This window comes from Anoplophora glabripennis, unplaced genomic scaffold (genome assembly GCF_000390285.2).
Source record: "Anoplophora glabripennis isolate ALB-LARVAE unplaced genomic scaffold, Agla_2.0 scaffold380, whole genome shotgun sequence".
Lineage (NCBI taxonomy): Eukaryota > Metazoa > Arthropoda > Insecta > Coleoptera > Cerambycidae > Anoplophora > Anoplophora glabripennis.
Window position 1 is genome coordinate 100057 of NW_019416459.1, and position 17926 is coordinate 117982.

Consider the following 17926-nt stretch of genomic DNA (forward strand, 5'->3'; position numbering starts at 1 on the left):
TATTAACTCGACGTGATATAGTTAAATTTCATGTAAACTGACAATTTAAGTCAATTACATACACGCAGAATACATGAAATTGACTGTTGCGTTCGAGTACCACATTGTTATGCGCCGGCAATCTACACAGCAAACAGGGAGGTTAGGCTAATTTCTCATTCGGCCTTAATCCGCAGATGATTGATTATCAGCATTCATGTTTATGTCAGAAACACATGCGGGAAATATGCACCGGATACAATGGGATGATTATTATATTATTTCATGTACCGGATATCGCGACCCTTCGCGACAGAGAACTGTATCGGGTGATTTTATGAAAAAAGCGATGCCAGTTCATCGCAGAGTATGATTCAAATATTTTATTCAAAGCAATCAATAAAAATCCCAATATATTATAAAGTCGTTTGAGAAAATTTAGTCCAGGAACTTTTATTGTAGGTATCAAATTTTGAGATATCAAATTGCCTAAATTATATTAGCCCAGTCATTTATAGACATGAAAGAGCCTGTTTCGGGAAAAAAATACTATTAGAAGTTTCTCTGCGGAATATTGTTCGGAAACCTGTTATAAATGATATATCAAAAAATTAACTCGAGGCTAGTTGGGAAACTTTGTTTTAACAGTGGTCAAAGTTATGGAAAAGTGGTTTTTTGACTCACGTAAAAAAGCTATTATTCATAGCGAAAAAAAGTTTATACAAAAAAGGTAGGTATTAAATAAGCCTATAAAATGAAAAAAGTCCGATTAAATTCCGATAATTTGTTTATGCACAAGAGCTCAAAAATGGTCGAAAATTGCCGTTTTTTTCAATTGCTAATAATTAATGCAATTTTCATCGCAGACACTTGTAATTCAGGATTTTTGAGGCTTTTTACACCCTTAATAAGTGGTAAAAATTTCAGCCCGAAAGCTTCATTGGTTTGGCGTTGGCGGAATTTGTTATCTAAGAAGATGCTATTTTCAATTCATTTTTCCCAAGCTCACAGGCGTTGTAGGGTTTTGATCATTAGTTGTTTTTGTACCTAAATAGTTGTATTGACATATGCATTTACTGAGAATTTAGTTTTTCAAATTTAATTTGTTTAAAATTGACTGAAAAAATGTTAATATTTATTAAATTGTTAAGATAGGTAATTATTATAAAATAAAATAGTAACCTCTTTACTTTAGTTTTCTTCGAATTTAAAAAAAAATCGTTGTTGTAAGTTGATTAGAAGCTGAGATAATTTTTTTTATTTATTTAATCGCAGTGACCTTAATTATTAATATTAAGAGCCGAAATTTGGAGAGAGTATACATTAAGAGCTATATTTTCATGTCCTACATTAACATTAAGGTGAATTCAACTATTTAATTTCGAAAAAGAAGATAGCGGCGATGCGTTCTATTACTTGGTCTAGCGAACGAGTGGGGAAGGCGAGGCTTAGCATGCGCGCTTAACGATGTAATAAATATTAACATTTTTTCAGTCATTTTTAAACAAATTAAATTTGAAAAATTAAATTATCAGTAAATGCATATGTCAATACAACTATTTAGGTACAAAAACAACTAATGATCGAAACCCTACAACGCCTGTGAGCTTGGGAAAAATGAATTGAAAATAGCATCTTCTTAGATAACAAATTCCGCCAACGCCAAGCTAATGAAGTTTTTGGGCTGAAATTTTTACCACTTATTAAGGGTGCAAAAAGCTTCAAAAATCCTGAATTACAAGTGTCTGCGATGAAAATTGCATTAATTATTAGCAATTGAAAAAAGCGGACAATTTCGACCATTTTTGAGCTCTTGCGCATAAACAAATTATCGGAATTTAATCGGACTTGTCTTATTTTACAGATTTATTTAATACCTACCTTTTTTTTATAAACCTTATTTTCTCTATGAATAACAGTTTTTTTACGCCGGTTGAAAGAAACGCGGAATTTCATACTTGGAAAATAGATTTTATTAAATAAAAAGTTGATAAAGTTTTTACATGTTTTTAAAAGGTAGACATTATTGCCATTAAATATGAAAAAGAATTTCGAACAGATGTCCTTCGCGACTCATTTGGCATACCCGACTTCTTCTAAGAAAATTCTGGATCACGTTTTCGCGTACCTTATAGCTGAATTTCGTTGATAACTACGAATTTCTACTTCTAATTCAGGAATTGTATTCATTTGAACAGAATCAACTTTGGACTTTACAAAATCCCCACAGCAAAAGGTCGCATGACGTAAGATCGTGTGATCTTGGTGGCCAAGTCACTTCATTGTTACTTGAGATGAGTCGTTCATTAAAATTCTGCCGTAACAAGTGGATAATTTCAAGTGCCGTATGGCAGGTGGCACCATCCTGCTGGAACTACAGGTCAACAAAATCTATGCCATCCAAATGAGGCCACAAAAAGTTCAATAGTATACCTTGTTATCGTTCTCCATTGACAATCAGTGCGTTTCCAGCCTGTCACTCTTTGAGTTTACAGTGGCCGTTCTTGAATGACCCGAGGATTGTCTCTGCCCCAAATTCTACAGTTTTGCTTGTTCACAACCTCTAAGATGGTCGTCTGGTCAGGCTAGCTGAATCTTGAATGGGTGCAGATGAAGATCTTTTGATAAAACTCGCTGCATTGTGCCTTTTGAAATGTTTAATTGCAGTGACCGACGGAGTACTGGGGTTACGGTCATTTCCGTTACATTATCACTCACCATAGCAACATTTTCGGTTGAACAGCCAGTACGAGGCCGTCCTGTTTTTTATTGTCTGCAACCGAACCTGTTTATTCAAATTTGGCAACTAATCTTTTCACAATTGTTTAACATTCGGGGTGTTCCTTCTACCGAAAATTCCACGCAATTTGCGCACAGTCTCAGCTACACAATCTCCGTATTTGTAATGAATTTTCACAATCTTTACTCGCTCATGCATCGTATAGCGCCACATTTTGTCTACCTGCAACGTGTTTACTACGACATGTGATCCTGCACACAATCCTATCAGCTTTTACTTTTGGGACATCCTTTATATTCATTATCCGTATAGGAGTAAATTATGTACATCAATTGTATATCAAATTGTTATAGGTATAAGTTTGCTATACGATTTATCGAAAATATAACAGGTGGATAAAATTACGCAACAGAGTTATTTGGCAATTGCCTACGTTTGGTAGATAGATCTAAACTTCGTCTAAATTGGATTTTAAATAGTTAATTAATGAACAGATTTGGATCTATTCTATTTGGGAAAAAACTCGCCTATTCATAGTATTTCTATTCACATATTCAGTTATTTATTTTCTCTGTCTATTACATTTCAATTTGAGTATATATTGATTATCTGTGGTCTATGGTCATCATAGACCTAGTAAACTTTGCTCAGCCCTCCGAAAACGAATCACCCTGTATAAGTCAAATTATTTTTAACCTGCGATTCCATTGCGCGAGAATGATTCGCGAGTCGATGTTTCATTTACAAAGGCAAAATGTTTCGCGAATTAGGTATAAATTAGGTGAGCTGCCAGTTTTCGCGAGGCAAGCATGTCGTTCATATCTCCGACTTCAGCGCCAGCATTGGCGGTCATTGGCTTTATGTGGGGATTAAAAAGAAAAAAACCAAAGAAAACATCGATGGTGGACCAATAAAATATTTCGTTGGCGATTGCAAAGTGGAAACCAGCTTCTAAGGGATATTTTTCCTTCCAGGCTGTCCAGGTAGATCCATTTTTATGCTCATCTCTTTCCATGCATCCTCCCTTTTCCTTTTGTTATGATAAGCTTTTTCTTTCGCATCCTACAAAAATTAGTAGGTCTGATAAAGCTGGATCAGACGAATGTACTCGTCTTGATTCATTGTGCGTTTGTACGACGCGAAACTAACACAGCGAAACACTTTGATTCACTCTCAAAAACCGACTGGCGATCCGCTCGCAGCGCAACATCCTCGCGCAAACGAATTTGTGGCGCGCAACAGGTTTTCACGACGCGAATCTAGTTTCGCGAAACAGTTGCGCGAGTCAATTTCGCGCAATGAAATCGCTTAGAATGTGTATTTCTCGCCTCCCCACTCGAACCTATTTTGAAATATTTTTCCTCAATTATATTCTAGTGATAAATCAACTTTGCCACAACGTTCACCTTGTATAATAAAATATCTTTGACTTTAAATTTCTAATTATTACATTCCTCCGTTAATACCTCCAATCTGTACAGAAATTCCATATAAACAAATAGTGCTTATGCTTTCATTCATTAATAATAATTAAAATTACTGGTGCAAATATGTAGGTATTGTTAATAGAAGATAAATCGAATTTAATTCAGTTTGAGCTAAGATAAAGAATTCTTAATACCACAAGTGTAGTTTTACTCATAGAATTAATATATCTACACTTTTTTAATGGAATTTTTTTTTCTTCTAATCCCTATATTATTTTTTAAAGTCTCTGTAGATCAGAAATTCGTCGGCTGTCTCTTCCGCCATTCATCTGAGTATAATTAAAAACCTAATCCATAATTTTTGAAAATTTTTAACTTAACCATACTTTCAGTGTAGCCACCTTAGAGCATATACTACTGGAGGCAGCGTCTCAGTGGCCGAAAGTGTAGCGGAGGTTTAGAGAGAGAGAGAGCGGCAACAAGGGTATTTGCTATCTCTCTCTAACAGCATGTTGCAAGTTGCATGTTGTTAGAAAGAGATAGCATATCTCCTATACCCCTCTCTCTGTAAACCTCCGCTACACTTTCGGCCACTGGGGCGCTGCCTCCAGTAGTATATGCTCTAAGGTTGCCACCATACATAAATGTAGTTAAAATCATTTTAACTTAAAACAGGAATACGGCCCAACAGAAAAACGGGGTAAGTAATCGAGTATAGCTAGCTGATTGGTTGAATTAAATGTAGCGCGCTACAGCCGAAGTTCTGTGAACGAAGCATAAGCCCGCATTAGCTCTATCTCTCTCGCACACGTCTGTGCGATTGCCGTTTATACAGGGGGTAACGTAAAGGTTGGGAATAAATTAAACGGTGGATTCTTTACTTTAAAAAATAAATTTTTGTCATATGAAGTTATGCTCTACGGGTTTTCTTTTTCAAGCTACAGGGCGCTAAAAAATTTCAAAAGATTTAGTTTTTCTCCAATAACTTTCGAACATTAGAAGATAATGGAATGAAATTTCATTCATAGCCTAATTTGATAATCGCCTAGTAACAGAAAAAAGATTGGCTTTGTAAGTTACTCAGTGGCGTGTGTACGTATTACACCGTAAGGTTTTTCGAAGATTTCCATTTTTCAATGGGAAAAAATGGTATTTACAACACGTTTATTTACGGAAAAGTGATGAGAGCTAGGAATAAAACGCAAGAGGGTAATTTTGTTTAAAATAAAAAGTGGATCATAAAAAATTTTTTAAAAAATGTTACCACCAGGGGCTTACCACAATTTTCTTCGAAAAACCTTACGCTATAGTTCGTATGCACGCCACTGAGTAACTTACAAAGCCATTCTTTTTTCATTTACTAGGGGATTATCATATTAAGCTTTGGATAAAATTTCATTCCATTATCTTCTAATGTTCGAAAGTTATTGGAGAAAACCTAAATTTTTTTAAATTTTTTAGCGCCCTGTAGCTTGGAAAAGAAAACCCGTAGAGCGTAACTTCATGTGACAAAATATTATTTTTTAAACTAAAGAATCCACTGTTTAATTTATTCCCAACCTTTACGTTACACCCTGTATAGGCAAAATAATAGTTGGGCGGGTCCAGTAGTTTATAAAGTCGATGGTGGTTATCATAGACCTATATATAGGTCTAGGTAGTTTATACAGTCTATGGCATGGCATAGATTAAATACACAACACAAAGTCTATGGTGGTCATTAGTCTGCTGTGTTCTGTTCTGTGTTATTGAAAAAAATAAATACTCAAATCTTTTAGCCTATGCATTTGCACGTTACATTTAATTTTTGACTATTTAAACATTGCAATGTGATTTCCAGTATTATAGTTACAATACTTTATACTAAACAGCATAATATTCTGTTTTTTCATGTGATTTAGTATAATTTTTGTCAGTTTCTGTTTAGAAATTGGGTGCCTATCTGATATCTGTTTATGTGGGTGTGTCTCCTTATTACCTTAAGCTGTTCAAAATAACATAAACATGGTATCAGTTTTACAAAAGTTTGGATTACCCCTTTTTATAATTTTAATATCCTTCCGTAAGTTCAAATATCTGTTTGGTAACATGATATAAATTTTTTCAATTCACTTACTGCATTTTAAAAATTTTTTTAATTTCAGTTACAAAATGTTCAGCATACAATTGTTCAGTGCCTTTAATTGTGAGAGGAGCCTGGTTTTCCTGGGAAAATGGAAGAAATACACTTACTGAATTAGATGCAACTACTATGACTCGAAGGGGTGTTTGTGTAGCAATGAAACATGATTTCCACGTGAATTATACTATGGTATTCAAAAGAGATTCATGTTTCACTTGTATCAAATTTGTTGTAAGGACAGTAAATATCTTGGACAAAATGGAAAGTAAGTAACAACGATGAGTCAGTCGATGAGTCACAGAATAATTAATTTTTAAATGTTCTAAGATTGTATTAATTTTTAGCTAGTTGCATTAATCTACCTGAAAGTGAGGCTACAGTGGAGAATGTTTGCAGAGTATTAGATTCGCATCAACAACTAATAACATTATTTTCTGAAAATTATGTACCAGTCAATTGTCGATCTTCTTTAGAAGGTGTGTGGAATTTTGCATACCAAAATCGATTTAAATTTACTGGCGAATGTCGACATCCAGATGCACAAATTCGTTCTTGCCAAACTGCAGGATCCCAGTTTCTTATCACTAATCAAAAATTTAATATCACTTATAAAAAATGTGAGGGAATGACTGGAACTTTTGATGGAGGTAGGTTATGAATTTGCATATATTTTACATATTTGACAAATTTTGTTTTAGTTGTCGAATATAGTTGTTTGGGAGATTGGTTTGTTGGCAAGAACCACTACTTTGCAGTGGCCAATACGAAGGAATCTCGTAAAGATGAAAAATATAGATGCTTTCTTAAAAATAGAGATGACGACTTATACATCGGTGTTTCAATAACTGCCGAGTGCAACACTTTGAAAACTGTTGAGAAAAGTCCTGAAAGATTACGCATAACTCCGGGTAAGTTACACAATAATTAGTTTTATTGAAAGTTGAATGTATAGTACCGGCAGTTTTTGAAATTTTTCTATATTGCTGCAGGGTTCCATTTTTCTCGAAGTATTTTAATTTCTTTTTTCCATTGCATTTTTCCAACATTAAACTTTTCCACAAGTTTTAGGACACTTCAATTATGTTGCTTGCCATAAAACCATTAGTTAATTTCAAGTTGTTTGTGTGATTTAGGGAAACATTAGGTAGTAGGTATATAAATTAAAGTATAATTTTTATGTTAGTGAAATCGGAAGTTGTGGAACCCGGATGTCGCTTGCCACAAAATTTTACAGGACAATGGATCAACACTGCAAACATAGATGCTGACATTTTTATAAATGAAACTCACATTATTGAAACGTGGTATCCTGACGAAGGTCGGTACAGGAGAACAATTTATGTTTGCCGAGAACAAAGAGATTCGCGGGTTATGATGGCACGATTAACTGTAGATGGATGGTAAGTATAGAACGGTTTTTAATTGTGATGCATACAAATTGCTATTGTTATACAAGTGTGCAGTTTGACATAAGCGAAATTTTTCAGTCAAAAAGATTACATCTGCTTTGATTTTGTACCTCAACACCACAACGTTATTCGGTACAGAAGGGGCATAGCAGTGATCAAAGATGATTTCAGTACAGTATGTTCTTGGGTCCAGTTCCAAAATCAGGCAAAGTGGAAGTATGACCTGTATTTGAAAAAAAATCCTGTTCCCATTAGGTGTCCGGTAGCAGGAAAGTTTAATTTTACTCAAAAGGGAGACGTTCCGTTTGTTACTCGGTATTATATTTTACACACACTGTAATTCTAAGGTTTTAATGGGTTTTAATTTTAGTATCATTGGTGGAGTTACCGACAGCCCTCGTCCTAATATTTACTGCAAACAGAACATTTCCGATTTTTCGGTGTGCGATTCCGAACAAAAGGAAATTGCTATTGATGAGAACTATTGCCTTTCAGTTGATCATCTTGGAAGACCTGTTGATATTTACAGTAAGTACAATTTTCTAAAAAGATTCTAGGAAGGAGTGGTGGTTGAATTTGGACGATATTTTGGGGGTAATCACATTCCAAAAAATATACAGATATTACAGAAATCCCGTGATTTGGGGGGATTGTCCTGCAATCACTACGATTGCCAGCAATAGCTTTAAATGATTTTTTTGTTGCAATTTCTATCTATTTCATATCACATACCCCACATCTAAATCGAATAGTTTTTGAGGTTCTACAAGAATACGAACATCATCTCAGGTATAGTCAAGAAGTCGATGGACGTCAATTTGAACAAATGCTGAAATAATTTTTTGCATAAAATTGAATTGATATGTTTATTAAAAATTAATCGTAATAGATAAAGACAAATTTTATTTTATTGCAACAAAACTATGATTTTCTGAAAAATAGTAAGTTTAGATATACGGTACTCGAAACATAATAAAAAATTTGCATTGCAACTAAAAAAAAATAGGCTTTCCATTTAGAAAAATTAAGTTTGATTGAACCACCACATACATGAAATTTAATGTAAAAATCCGTTATTGTACTAAAAAAAATGGTGGATCCAAGACTTCCAAGAAAAAAAAATTGCATTTGAAGTGAAATTATTCCAACCTTTACTTGCTTATTTTATATACAGTGTGTTCAAATGTAATCCGAGACAATTTAACATTGTTCCGCATCTGACCAGGGGAAGGTAAGGAAGTCGGATTTTTGTAATTTTTGATATTTATGGTACGTGTAGTTTGCACCTTGAATAAGAATTTTCCGAAGTAGTTTGACGCAACGTTCTTAAATTTCCGAGATAATCGATTTTAAAGTTTTACCTAATAGCTAAATCCACGAGATGTGACACATTCTTCAACTGGGAGCGTGGCCTAATTGGTAGCATTTGGGATTGACAGTCACGAGACTGCTGGTTCGAGTCCGTTGCGTGACATTTTTTTATTTCTTTTCAAAACGCACTATCTGGTTTTTTATTATTTCTTTCATCTCAAAAATTATGAACAAACGAAATATTATAATAAATACTTATGTATATGTAGGAATATTCTTCAAATATTTCATTAAAATGCACAATTGGTTGATAAACAATATTTATTATGAATTAATAATAAAGTTTCTTTAAAAAAACAAACGAGGTCAGGTAGGTTTTTTATTTTATTTTTAGTATTTGACATTTTACACAGAGTGACATTAGCCAGAATGGTAGCTATCATAAAAAAATGGGAAGCAGAAATTTTTTAAGCATCTAGCTTCCTTTCTTTTTCTTTTTCTGATCTCGAAAATTATGAACAAACCAAATATTATGAGAACTGTATGTAGGAATATTCTTCAAGTGTTTAATTAACATTTTGAGCTAGGTTGTGTGGGTCGTCCACCGTGATTAAAAAAACCGCTTACAGAACACACCTGCTCGGGCATAAAAAGTTTCGGTAAATTTCACAAAGGGTAGAGAAGCATCGAAACTTTCTCTAACAATCTTTCAAAATGTTAACGAAATTTGCTTCGACGTCGATATTTTGAAAACAAAATGCACCTGTAAAAACAACATTTACACGACGTGCTAGATGCTTAAAAAATTTCTGCTTCCCACGTTTCTATGATAAAATCATTCTGGCTAATGTCACACTGCGTAAAATGTCAAATACTAAAAATAAAATAAAAAACCTATCTGACCTCGTTTGTTTTTTTAAAGAAACTTTATTATTAATTCATAATAAATATTGTTTATCAACCAATTGTGCATTTTAATGAAATATTTGAAGAATATTCCTACATATTCATAAGTATTTATTATAATATTTCGTTTGTTCATAATTTTCGAGATGAAAAAAATAATAAAAAACATATGGTGCGTTTAAAAAAAAAAAAATGACACGCCACGGACTCGAACCAGCGATATCGTGACTGTCAGGACTGAATGCTACCAATTAGGCTACGCTTCCAGTTGAAGAATGTGTCACATCTAGTGGATTTAGCTGTCAGGTAAAACTTCAAAATCAATTATCTCGGTAATTTACGAATGTTGCGTCGAACTACTTTGGAAAACTCGTATTCAAGGTCCAAACTACACGTACCATAAATATCAAAAATTACAAAAATCCGACTACCTTACCTTCTCCTTGTGAAACCTGAAAACTGCAAATTTCGTGAATTTATTCCATTAACTATAAAACCTTGAGTTTACTGAAATAGAAAAAAAAATTATTTTAGATTAATTATATAAAAAATGTGGGAAAACCATGAGAACTCGTGAGTGACTGAAAAGGTTTTTCAGTGTGACTTAAGGTTAGTCTGGGATCTCAATGACTTTTCAAGAATTTTTTTTGAATTGCACAATTTATTTGTAAGTCGCAACCTTTTTATACATTAAAATACATATTTTCTTACAAAAAATGTGTTTACATTTTTTTTATGACAAATCTCTGGTACAGCCGCCTGAAGTTAGCCCTGTTTTGTGGTGGCTGACATGATCTCTCAACTTTTGATCATCCGTAAACAAATATTCACATTAGTAAAAAGTAGACTTGTCTATATCGTCTGGACTTGTAATAAAAAAAATTAATAAAATGGCAAGCTTTCAAAATTTTCGACATCTTTTTTTTAACTTAAATTGTTTAAAAATGGTATTAAATATTAGTGAATAATTATAATGCCGCTTCAAACCATAACTATATATGTAGGTTTATAATAAACCTTGTGAATTTGAGCTTCATTTTTTTTTTTTCTAGAATGTCAGCCTGGTCGAAAAACATTGTTTCGAGGAAAACACGTTCAAAGTTCATATACCGTTTCTTCAATAAATAGTCTCCCTGTGTCAATTATGTCTTCTCTATATATTACACCTTCAGCTTCTTCAAAAGTATAGTCTTCTAATTTGACATTCATAAGGGCCACCCTGAGCTCCTTAGAAGTTTCTGTGCTGCGCATATCAGCAACTCCATGAATGACATGCTAGTTGAGCGCTCGGTGCATCCTTACTCTTGTCGCATTTTTTGACCTGTTCTCGATTTTCCAACCTAAATAATGGTTTCTACAACATTTTTTTACTATATTTACTACAAGAATCTGCAGTTTTTACGAAAATATATTTAAAAAAAAGAAATCCCAGATCTTGACCGTTTTTCACATTGATTTATTAATCAAAAGTGGGTTATAAATGCTAAAGGTTACTATACTTAATGGTTCAGAAAGACTGCTATCTGCAGCAAGGCAAAAAAGGGCCAGCATTTTGCCTTTTCCTTCCAGATTAGTGCACGTCTTTATATCATTTTTGGTCACCATTTGTGAATCACCATGTATAATCTACAGTTTTTTGTTAGTTATTAATTAATTGTAATTTAAATTTGAAGCCTTATGTTAATAATTATTCAGGCACTCATTTTGGTAATAAAATTAGGTGTGCACCACCTGCTTTCAATAAACCATATTAAATAAACGTCTGCTGAGAATCACAACCTGCACCGCAGTCATGGTTTAAGTTTTGATAATCGCAGACAAGGCTGTAGGATTTTAGGCATGATTGAGGGCAATTTCTGTGCGATTACAGTAATTACATAGGATTACGAACAATTTCCTGCACAAATGTACATGCATTGCAGAGAGTGGTTGTTTACACCCTTGATCTAAGCCTACATAAATTTCACATAAAAAACTTTGACATTTATTTTTATAAACTTATGCGTAATGAATTAAATTTTGGCTTCGGTGGTTTTTAGGCGATCCCGATTATAAAATGAAGTGTATTGGTTATTGGAAAGAAAATCTAAAATCCTATCTAGTTACTTACGATGAACTGGATCCTTTGTCCAAATATCATTGCTGGGTTTATCAGAGATCTGATTTAAATAGGGTTTTAATGTCGCAAGGTGAGTAGAATCACAAATAATAATTTTTTGGAACCAGTGAAATAAAAATTATACAATACCGAATTAAATTTTTGTAGCTATTGGATCGTTCTGCGATTTGAAACAAGATGTTACTTCGTGGAATTATACAGAGGGCGCAACTGTCTCTATCGAAATGCAGGAATACGAGAGGGAACGTAAGTGAATTTGATTTATATTCTATGTACCTAAAACTTTTTGATATATTCTTGATATGAACAATTTCAATTATTTTTTAACTTTTTCCAATTCAAGAATTTCTGAACTATTGTACAGGGTTTCTGAATTAATTGGACAAACTTATAATTTGAATTTGGGTGGTCAAAAAAAGTTACTTGACTGACTTCTACAAATAGTACTAATTTCAATTGTACTTCTATAGATACGAGTCCCTTTTTCCCAATACATAGAGTTTTGGTAATCATTGACTACATTGACTACATTCGATAGGATTTGTTAGAAAAATGTTTTTGAATTTAATTGAATTATTTCGGGATATTATGATAAAAAAATATACAATGTAAACTCTTCTTAACAAATCTTAAGGGACCGGGATTTTTTTTCATTATAAAGCGTTTTTCTTATATGTAGGAAGAAGGAAAAATAACCAAATTTCACCAATTACAATAATTTCCAATTTTATTATGTACTTTCAATAGGTAATTAAATTATTCTCAAACACATATATTCTGTTAACATTGCCAGACGTTTTTTGCTATGCCAATATTTGTTTTGTATTTTCTTAAGTATTTTTTGCATGTGGAACCATCTTCATGAAACAATAAGAATTTTTCGATGAGTTTGGCGGCATCAAGTGCTTGTTGAACCAACTGGTGATGGTTCAACAAGCACTTCGTCCACTTGTTCATCTTCATTATCTTCATTTGGTTCCTCTTTACTTTTTGACACTGAATCAATAATGTCTTCATCAGTGAGTGAAGCGGTTGTGGCCAGGTCCTGATCTATATTTTCATATGTTTGTAAATCTTCGCAGAAATGATTCGGTTGTATGCTGAACTGTTTAATCCAATCACTCAGTGGTAGATTGTCCTCAATACCAAACTGCTCTGTTTGACTGTTACATAGTCCCTTGTAACGAAAAGAATGCTGCATGGTTGCTGCTGTTACTTCTTTCCAGGCTTTCGATATGAAATTTACTGCATGTAGTATATTAATCGAGGTCTTGCCGTCAGTTTCGATCAGTTCCATCAACAATTTCCCCTTTCCCCAATTTAGTGACCCTTTAGACTTTTAATCACACTCTGATCCATCGGCTGCAAGATACTGGTTGTATTTGCTGGGAAAAATGCTAACTCTATGTTTCGAAGATTGGTTATAAAAGGGTGAGCAGGGCAGTTGTCTACTACAAGTAAGATTTTCTGTCCCTTTAATTCAGCATCCCATTTTCTAACTTCTTCAAAGAACTGCGGTGTCATCCAAGCTGACTTGTTTGCTTTATACAGAGTGTTCAAAAAGTTTGGAACCCCCTCCCCCCTCTATCTCAGAAAATACTGCTCAAACAAAAAAATACTTAGGACAAAAGTTGCAGGGTTTTGAGTGAGCAAGCCAATGGTGACCTTGAGCATGACCTTGACCATGAACACGAAGTCAAGTTGAAAATTTTAAATAGAACCGTATACTTTTGGCCCCGGAAATGGTAAGAGCAGAAAATTTTACGTTCGAATGTGACCATGGCCATAACCTTCAAGGTCATTTAAAGGTCAACCTGGAAATTTTAAATGGAACTGTATATTTTTGACCCTGGAAATGGAAAAAATGGAAATTTTTGCGTTCGGATATGACGTTGACCATGACCTTCAGGTCGTTCACAGGTTTACGGTTCCATTCAAAATTTTCAGGTTGACCTTTAATGTCTTTGAAGGTCATGGTCACATTTGAACTCTTAGTCACATTGGAACGTAAAAATTTCCGCTCTTATCATTCCCGTGGTCAAAAGCATACAGTTCCATTTAAAATTTTCAACTTGACCTCTAAATGACCTTCAAGGTCATGGTCAAGGTCACCGTTGGATTGCTCACTCAAAACCCTGCAACTTTTGTCCTAATCTAATCATTTAAAAGCTTCCTCTTTTCCGTGCCACTCATATTGGCAGCTACTAGAATGGTAATATGCTCTTTAGAGAGTTTTCCTCCCACACATTTTTGGCCTTTGAATTTAAAAGTTTTGTCAGGTGCCATCTTAAAAAAGTCCCATTTCATCAGCATTGAAAATGTCATTTTGTGAGTACTTATCCATTAATTTACGCCATACGTTATTAATCCAGTCGTTAGTCACATTCATATCGACATCTCGCGCCTCTCCATTCATTTTACCATAGGTAATGTTATGACGGTGCTTAAATTTTCCAAGCCAATCTTCTGATGCTTTAAAGTTAGTAATGCCTAGTCGTTCGGCAAACTTCTCAGCCTTGGCTTTAACAATTGGTCCCGAGATTGGTACATTATTCTGGCGCTGATTGTTAAACCACGACAACATTGCTTGATCTAAGTCTTCGAATTTTGGCTTCCTTAATTTTTTAGTAGACACTCCCTGCAGTTCTGCCTGTAGAATTGCTTCTTTGTTTTTCCAAATGGTAGCAACAGTAGATGGACTGGGACCTAAATGTCTTCCAACATCACTTTTCTTTTCTCCTTTTTCTATCGCACGTATCAAACAAACTTTTTGTTAACACATAATGCTTTTCTTTTACTGGCCACCTTGACAGTTTCAAAGTTGGTTTATGACTGATAATACACAATAGGTGCCTAGTGTGCTTAGTAACTGAGACCAAAATTTCCTAGAAACAATGTAATCCAAGTGTAATGGCACACGTGTTCGAGGCAATTAACAATAACAAAATCAAGGCAGTTGTTTACGACCTCAGGATATCTTTCTTAGAAATTTCGTCACCTCAAAGGTTTAGTCGGAACCTTTTCTAAGCTGATTATGAAAACAATTACACTATTAAATAGTTCTGTAAATATTTGCTGGTGTCTGAATATGAACATATTTCTTCGTAATAGAGAATGGCTGTTGCGCTATAAAGAGTGTATTAATGTATGAGTTTTGACATAAACCAACCAAATTGACCTAATTTCTATGTTATAGGAAGTTTTTCGTTATAACGAACGATGTTATAAACAGTTTACACTGTACCTGTTTTTGAAAATAAAATTTCTATGCCTTTGACTTTTTTAGAGTTTTCATGATTACATTATGTCTAAAATCAGTCGTAGAAAAAAAGGTCTCATGAATGTTTTTACAAAATGAGTAATTTAAACATTTTTTATTGGTTTATTGGCGAGTCCATTTTATAAATAAAATAGATAAAATATTTTTCCTTAGTAGTGACCATATATCCAAAACCAGCAAATTTGTATCTTTAATTAGACGAATCATTAGACCAAATTTCTAAACTCCGCAACACAGGTCTTTTTATAGTTTTTATAGTTTTTTTTTATTACTTTGACCATCTGAATTCAAATTTTAAATGTGACCAATTATCTCTGAATTACCCTGTATAAGTGATAAAATATTTAGCTATTGTTATTAAAAGTGGTAAAACATTTCATCGGCTTTTAGGCGATCAGTGTCCCATGCACTTTGATGATGGCACCAATCCATGGTTGGACACTGAAAATTCACTTCAAGTGTTCCACTTCGGTTATTACAGTGAAGGGTCAACTTTATTATTGAGGACTTCTATAAGAGTGGTCTTAATATCAGTTTTGGTCACTGTTTATTTCTTGTAATTCACATCAACATGTAGTTATATAAGGGTTAATTTGATGCAATTTTGCAAGTTACTGTTAGATATCTCTTTATAAGGTTGTTATCATGATTTTTTAATAAGCACTGAACATGTTGTACAAATGTGTTTACATTTTAGAGATATATTGACAGACATATCAAAATATTAAATAAGTACAGGGTATCCAAGAAAGGTTGGGACGTTACTGCAGTGTGAATATTTAAAAGTAGAATGGCAATTTATGAAAGTACTTTATTGAATAAGTTATAACAATATTTAAACTACAAAATGAAATATTCATTTATAATTTATTTTCATCTATGTGGCCAGCTGTAACTCTACTAACAGCCTGACAGTAATTTTTTCAACTAACGTTCCTCAATTTTATTCCAAGCCTCTTGCAAATGTTGCCATAAATTGGATCGAAAAGTCAAAGCACGTTTGCCATAGAATACTACAGAGCTGTGGTGTGTCCCTACGAAATTGAGGAACGTTAGTTGAAAAAATTACTCCAGAGAATGCCCAGAATCTGTCAGGCTGTCATCAGAGCTAAAGGTGGCCACATAGATGAAAATACATTATAAATTAATGTCTTGTTTAATAAATGACGATTCGTTTGTATTTTATAGTTTAAATGTTATAACTTATTCAATAAAGTATTTTCATAAATTGTCATTCTACTTTTAAATAGTTCCAGAATAAATTCAAAATTCCCGCTGCTTCCAAACTTTCTAATGGTAGTGTATATTATGAAACATTTTAGAAATTGTGTTCATATTAACTTTTTCTTATTTTGATGCATAGAATTGCTCCACCAAATATAAAAATTAAATCCTCAAACACCCTGTATTCAGTGTCGACGATATATCTGTTTTACTTATAATATCTAGCAGGCAGGGTTAGGAGATTAAAATTTCACAGTAGACAAAAATTATTTAGAAAATAATACTGTATATATTATTCTCTGATATTTTAAATAATACATTACACTCGAACAAACAAGCACTTTTAGAGTGATATTAAAAAACATTGCTTCATAATACCACATTCAACAACCATATCTTAATGCACACATTGACTTTTACATTTAGGTATGTTAGGTCTACATCATCTTTTTTGGGTCCAAGAAGTTTGTAGTTGGTATCGCAACTTTTCCTAGGACATCCTGTATATATATTTAATTATAAATTAGAAATGGGTCACAATGTTCTAATTCTATAGGAATTTTGAACTGAATATAGGAAAATTAGGAAATTTTCAGTACTAAAAACGTGAAGAATTTCATTGATTTTAGTAGATTCTAGCATCATTTTTTTAACAGTTTTTATTTACCAATTTTTGTCAATAGTTAAAAATATTGTAAAAGCTCTATGCCATGTTTAGATCAATTACAGATTTAAAAAGTATATTTCATTCAGTCAATATTTCTAAGTCGATACTACTGAAAATTACCTAATGTCCTTTTCCGTGTCAAATAATAGATCTGAACATATAGATTAATTGATCTGATTTATCAATGACAGCTTTTTTTGACAGAGTAAAATGACTAGTCCATTTGAAAATCTCTATCTATCTTTAAGTTTTATACTCTTTGTTAACAATACTTATTTTATTTAGTTGTAAAGCTAGCACCAAATGAAGATTACACTCCATGAAATTTTTACTGCACAGTGGTATTTCATTATATATTTTTTATATAACTGTTTTTAAGATATTTTTTAATGTGTCCGTCCATTTTGAAACTTTATAGTTTTTTTATATTTGATTAAATGTAAATTCTACACTTTCTACAGTTTCATTTATTTTCAACATTACCTAAAAAAAGAGGAGCTGGCGGATAAAATTGTTATATAACCTTTTTGGTGGATCTAGATTGATTGAAACTTGTTAAGTTTTTTTTTTTTTAGGGGTTTTGGTTGGCCTTTTTGGGGGGCTTGCGGTACGGGTGAGCCTATGCTTATACCCGGGGTTTTCTTTGCGTTCCCACCTTTCCTTAATTTATTTTGGGCAACTTAATTTTGTTTTTTTTGATTGAATTTTTTCCTTTTTTTGGTCGCATATATTTTTCGTGTTT

General features: G+C 33.2%; 1 protein-coding gene across 1 annotated transcript; it reads left to right on the forward strand.

Moving 5' to 3' along the window:
* Positions 1-5927: 5927 nt before the first annotated feature.
* LOC108910798 lies at positions 5928-17578 on the forward strand. The gene is made up of 10 exons (XM_018715526.1): positions 5928-6208; positions 6291-6533; positions 6613-6915; positions 6967-7176; positions 7452-7668; positions 7756-7992; positions 8048-8205; positions 11934-12083; positions 12161-12259; positions 15684-17578. Exons 1-10 carry the CDS (start codon positions 6151-6153, stop codon positions 15851-15853), a joined length of 1845 nt encoding a protein of 614 aa, XP_018571042.1. The 5' UTR covers positions 5928-6150; the 3' UTR covers positions 15854-17578.
* The last annotated feature ends 348 nt before the right edge of the window (positions 17579-17926 follow it).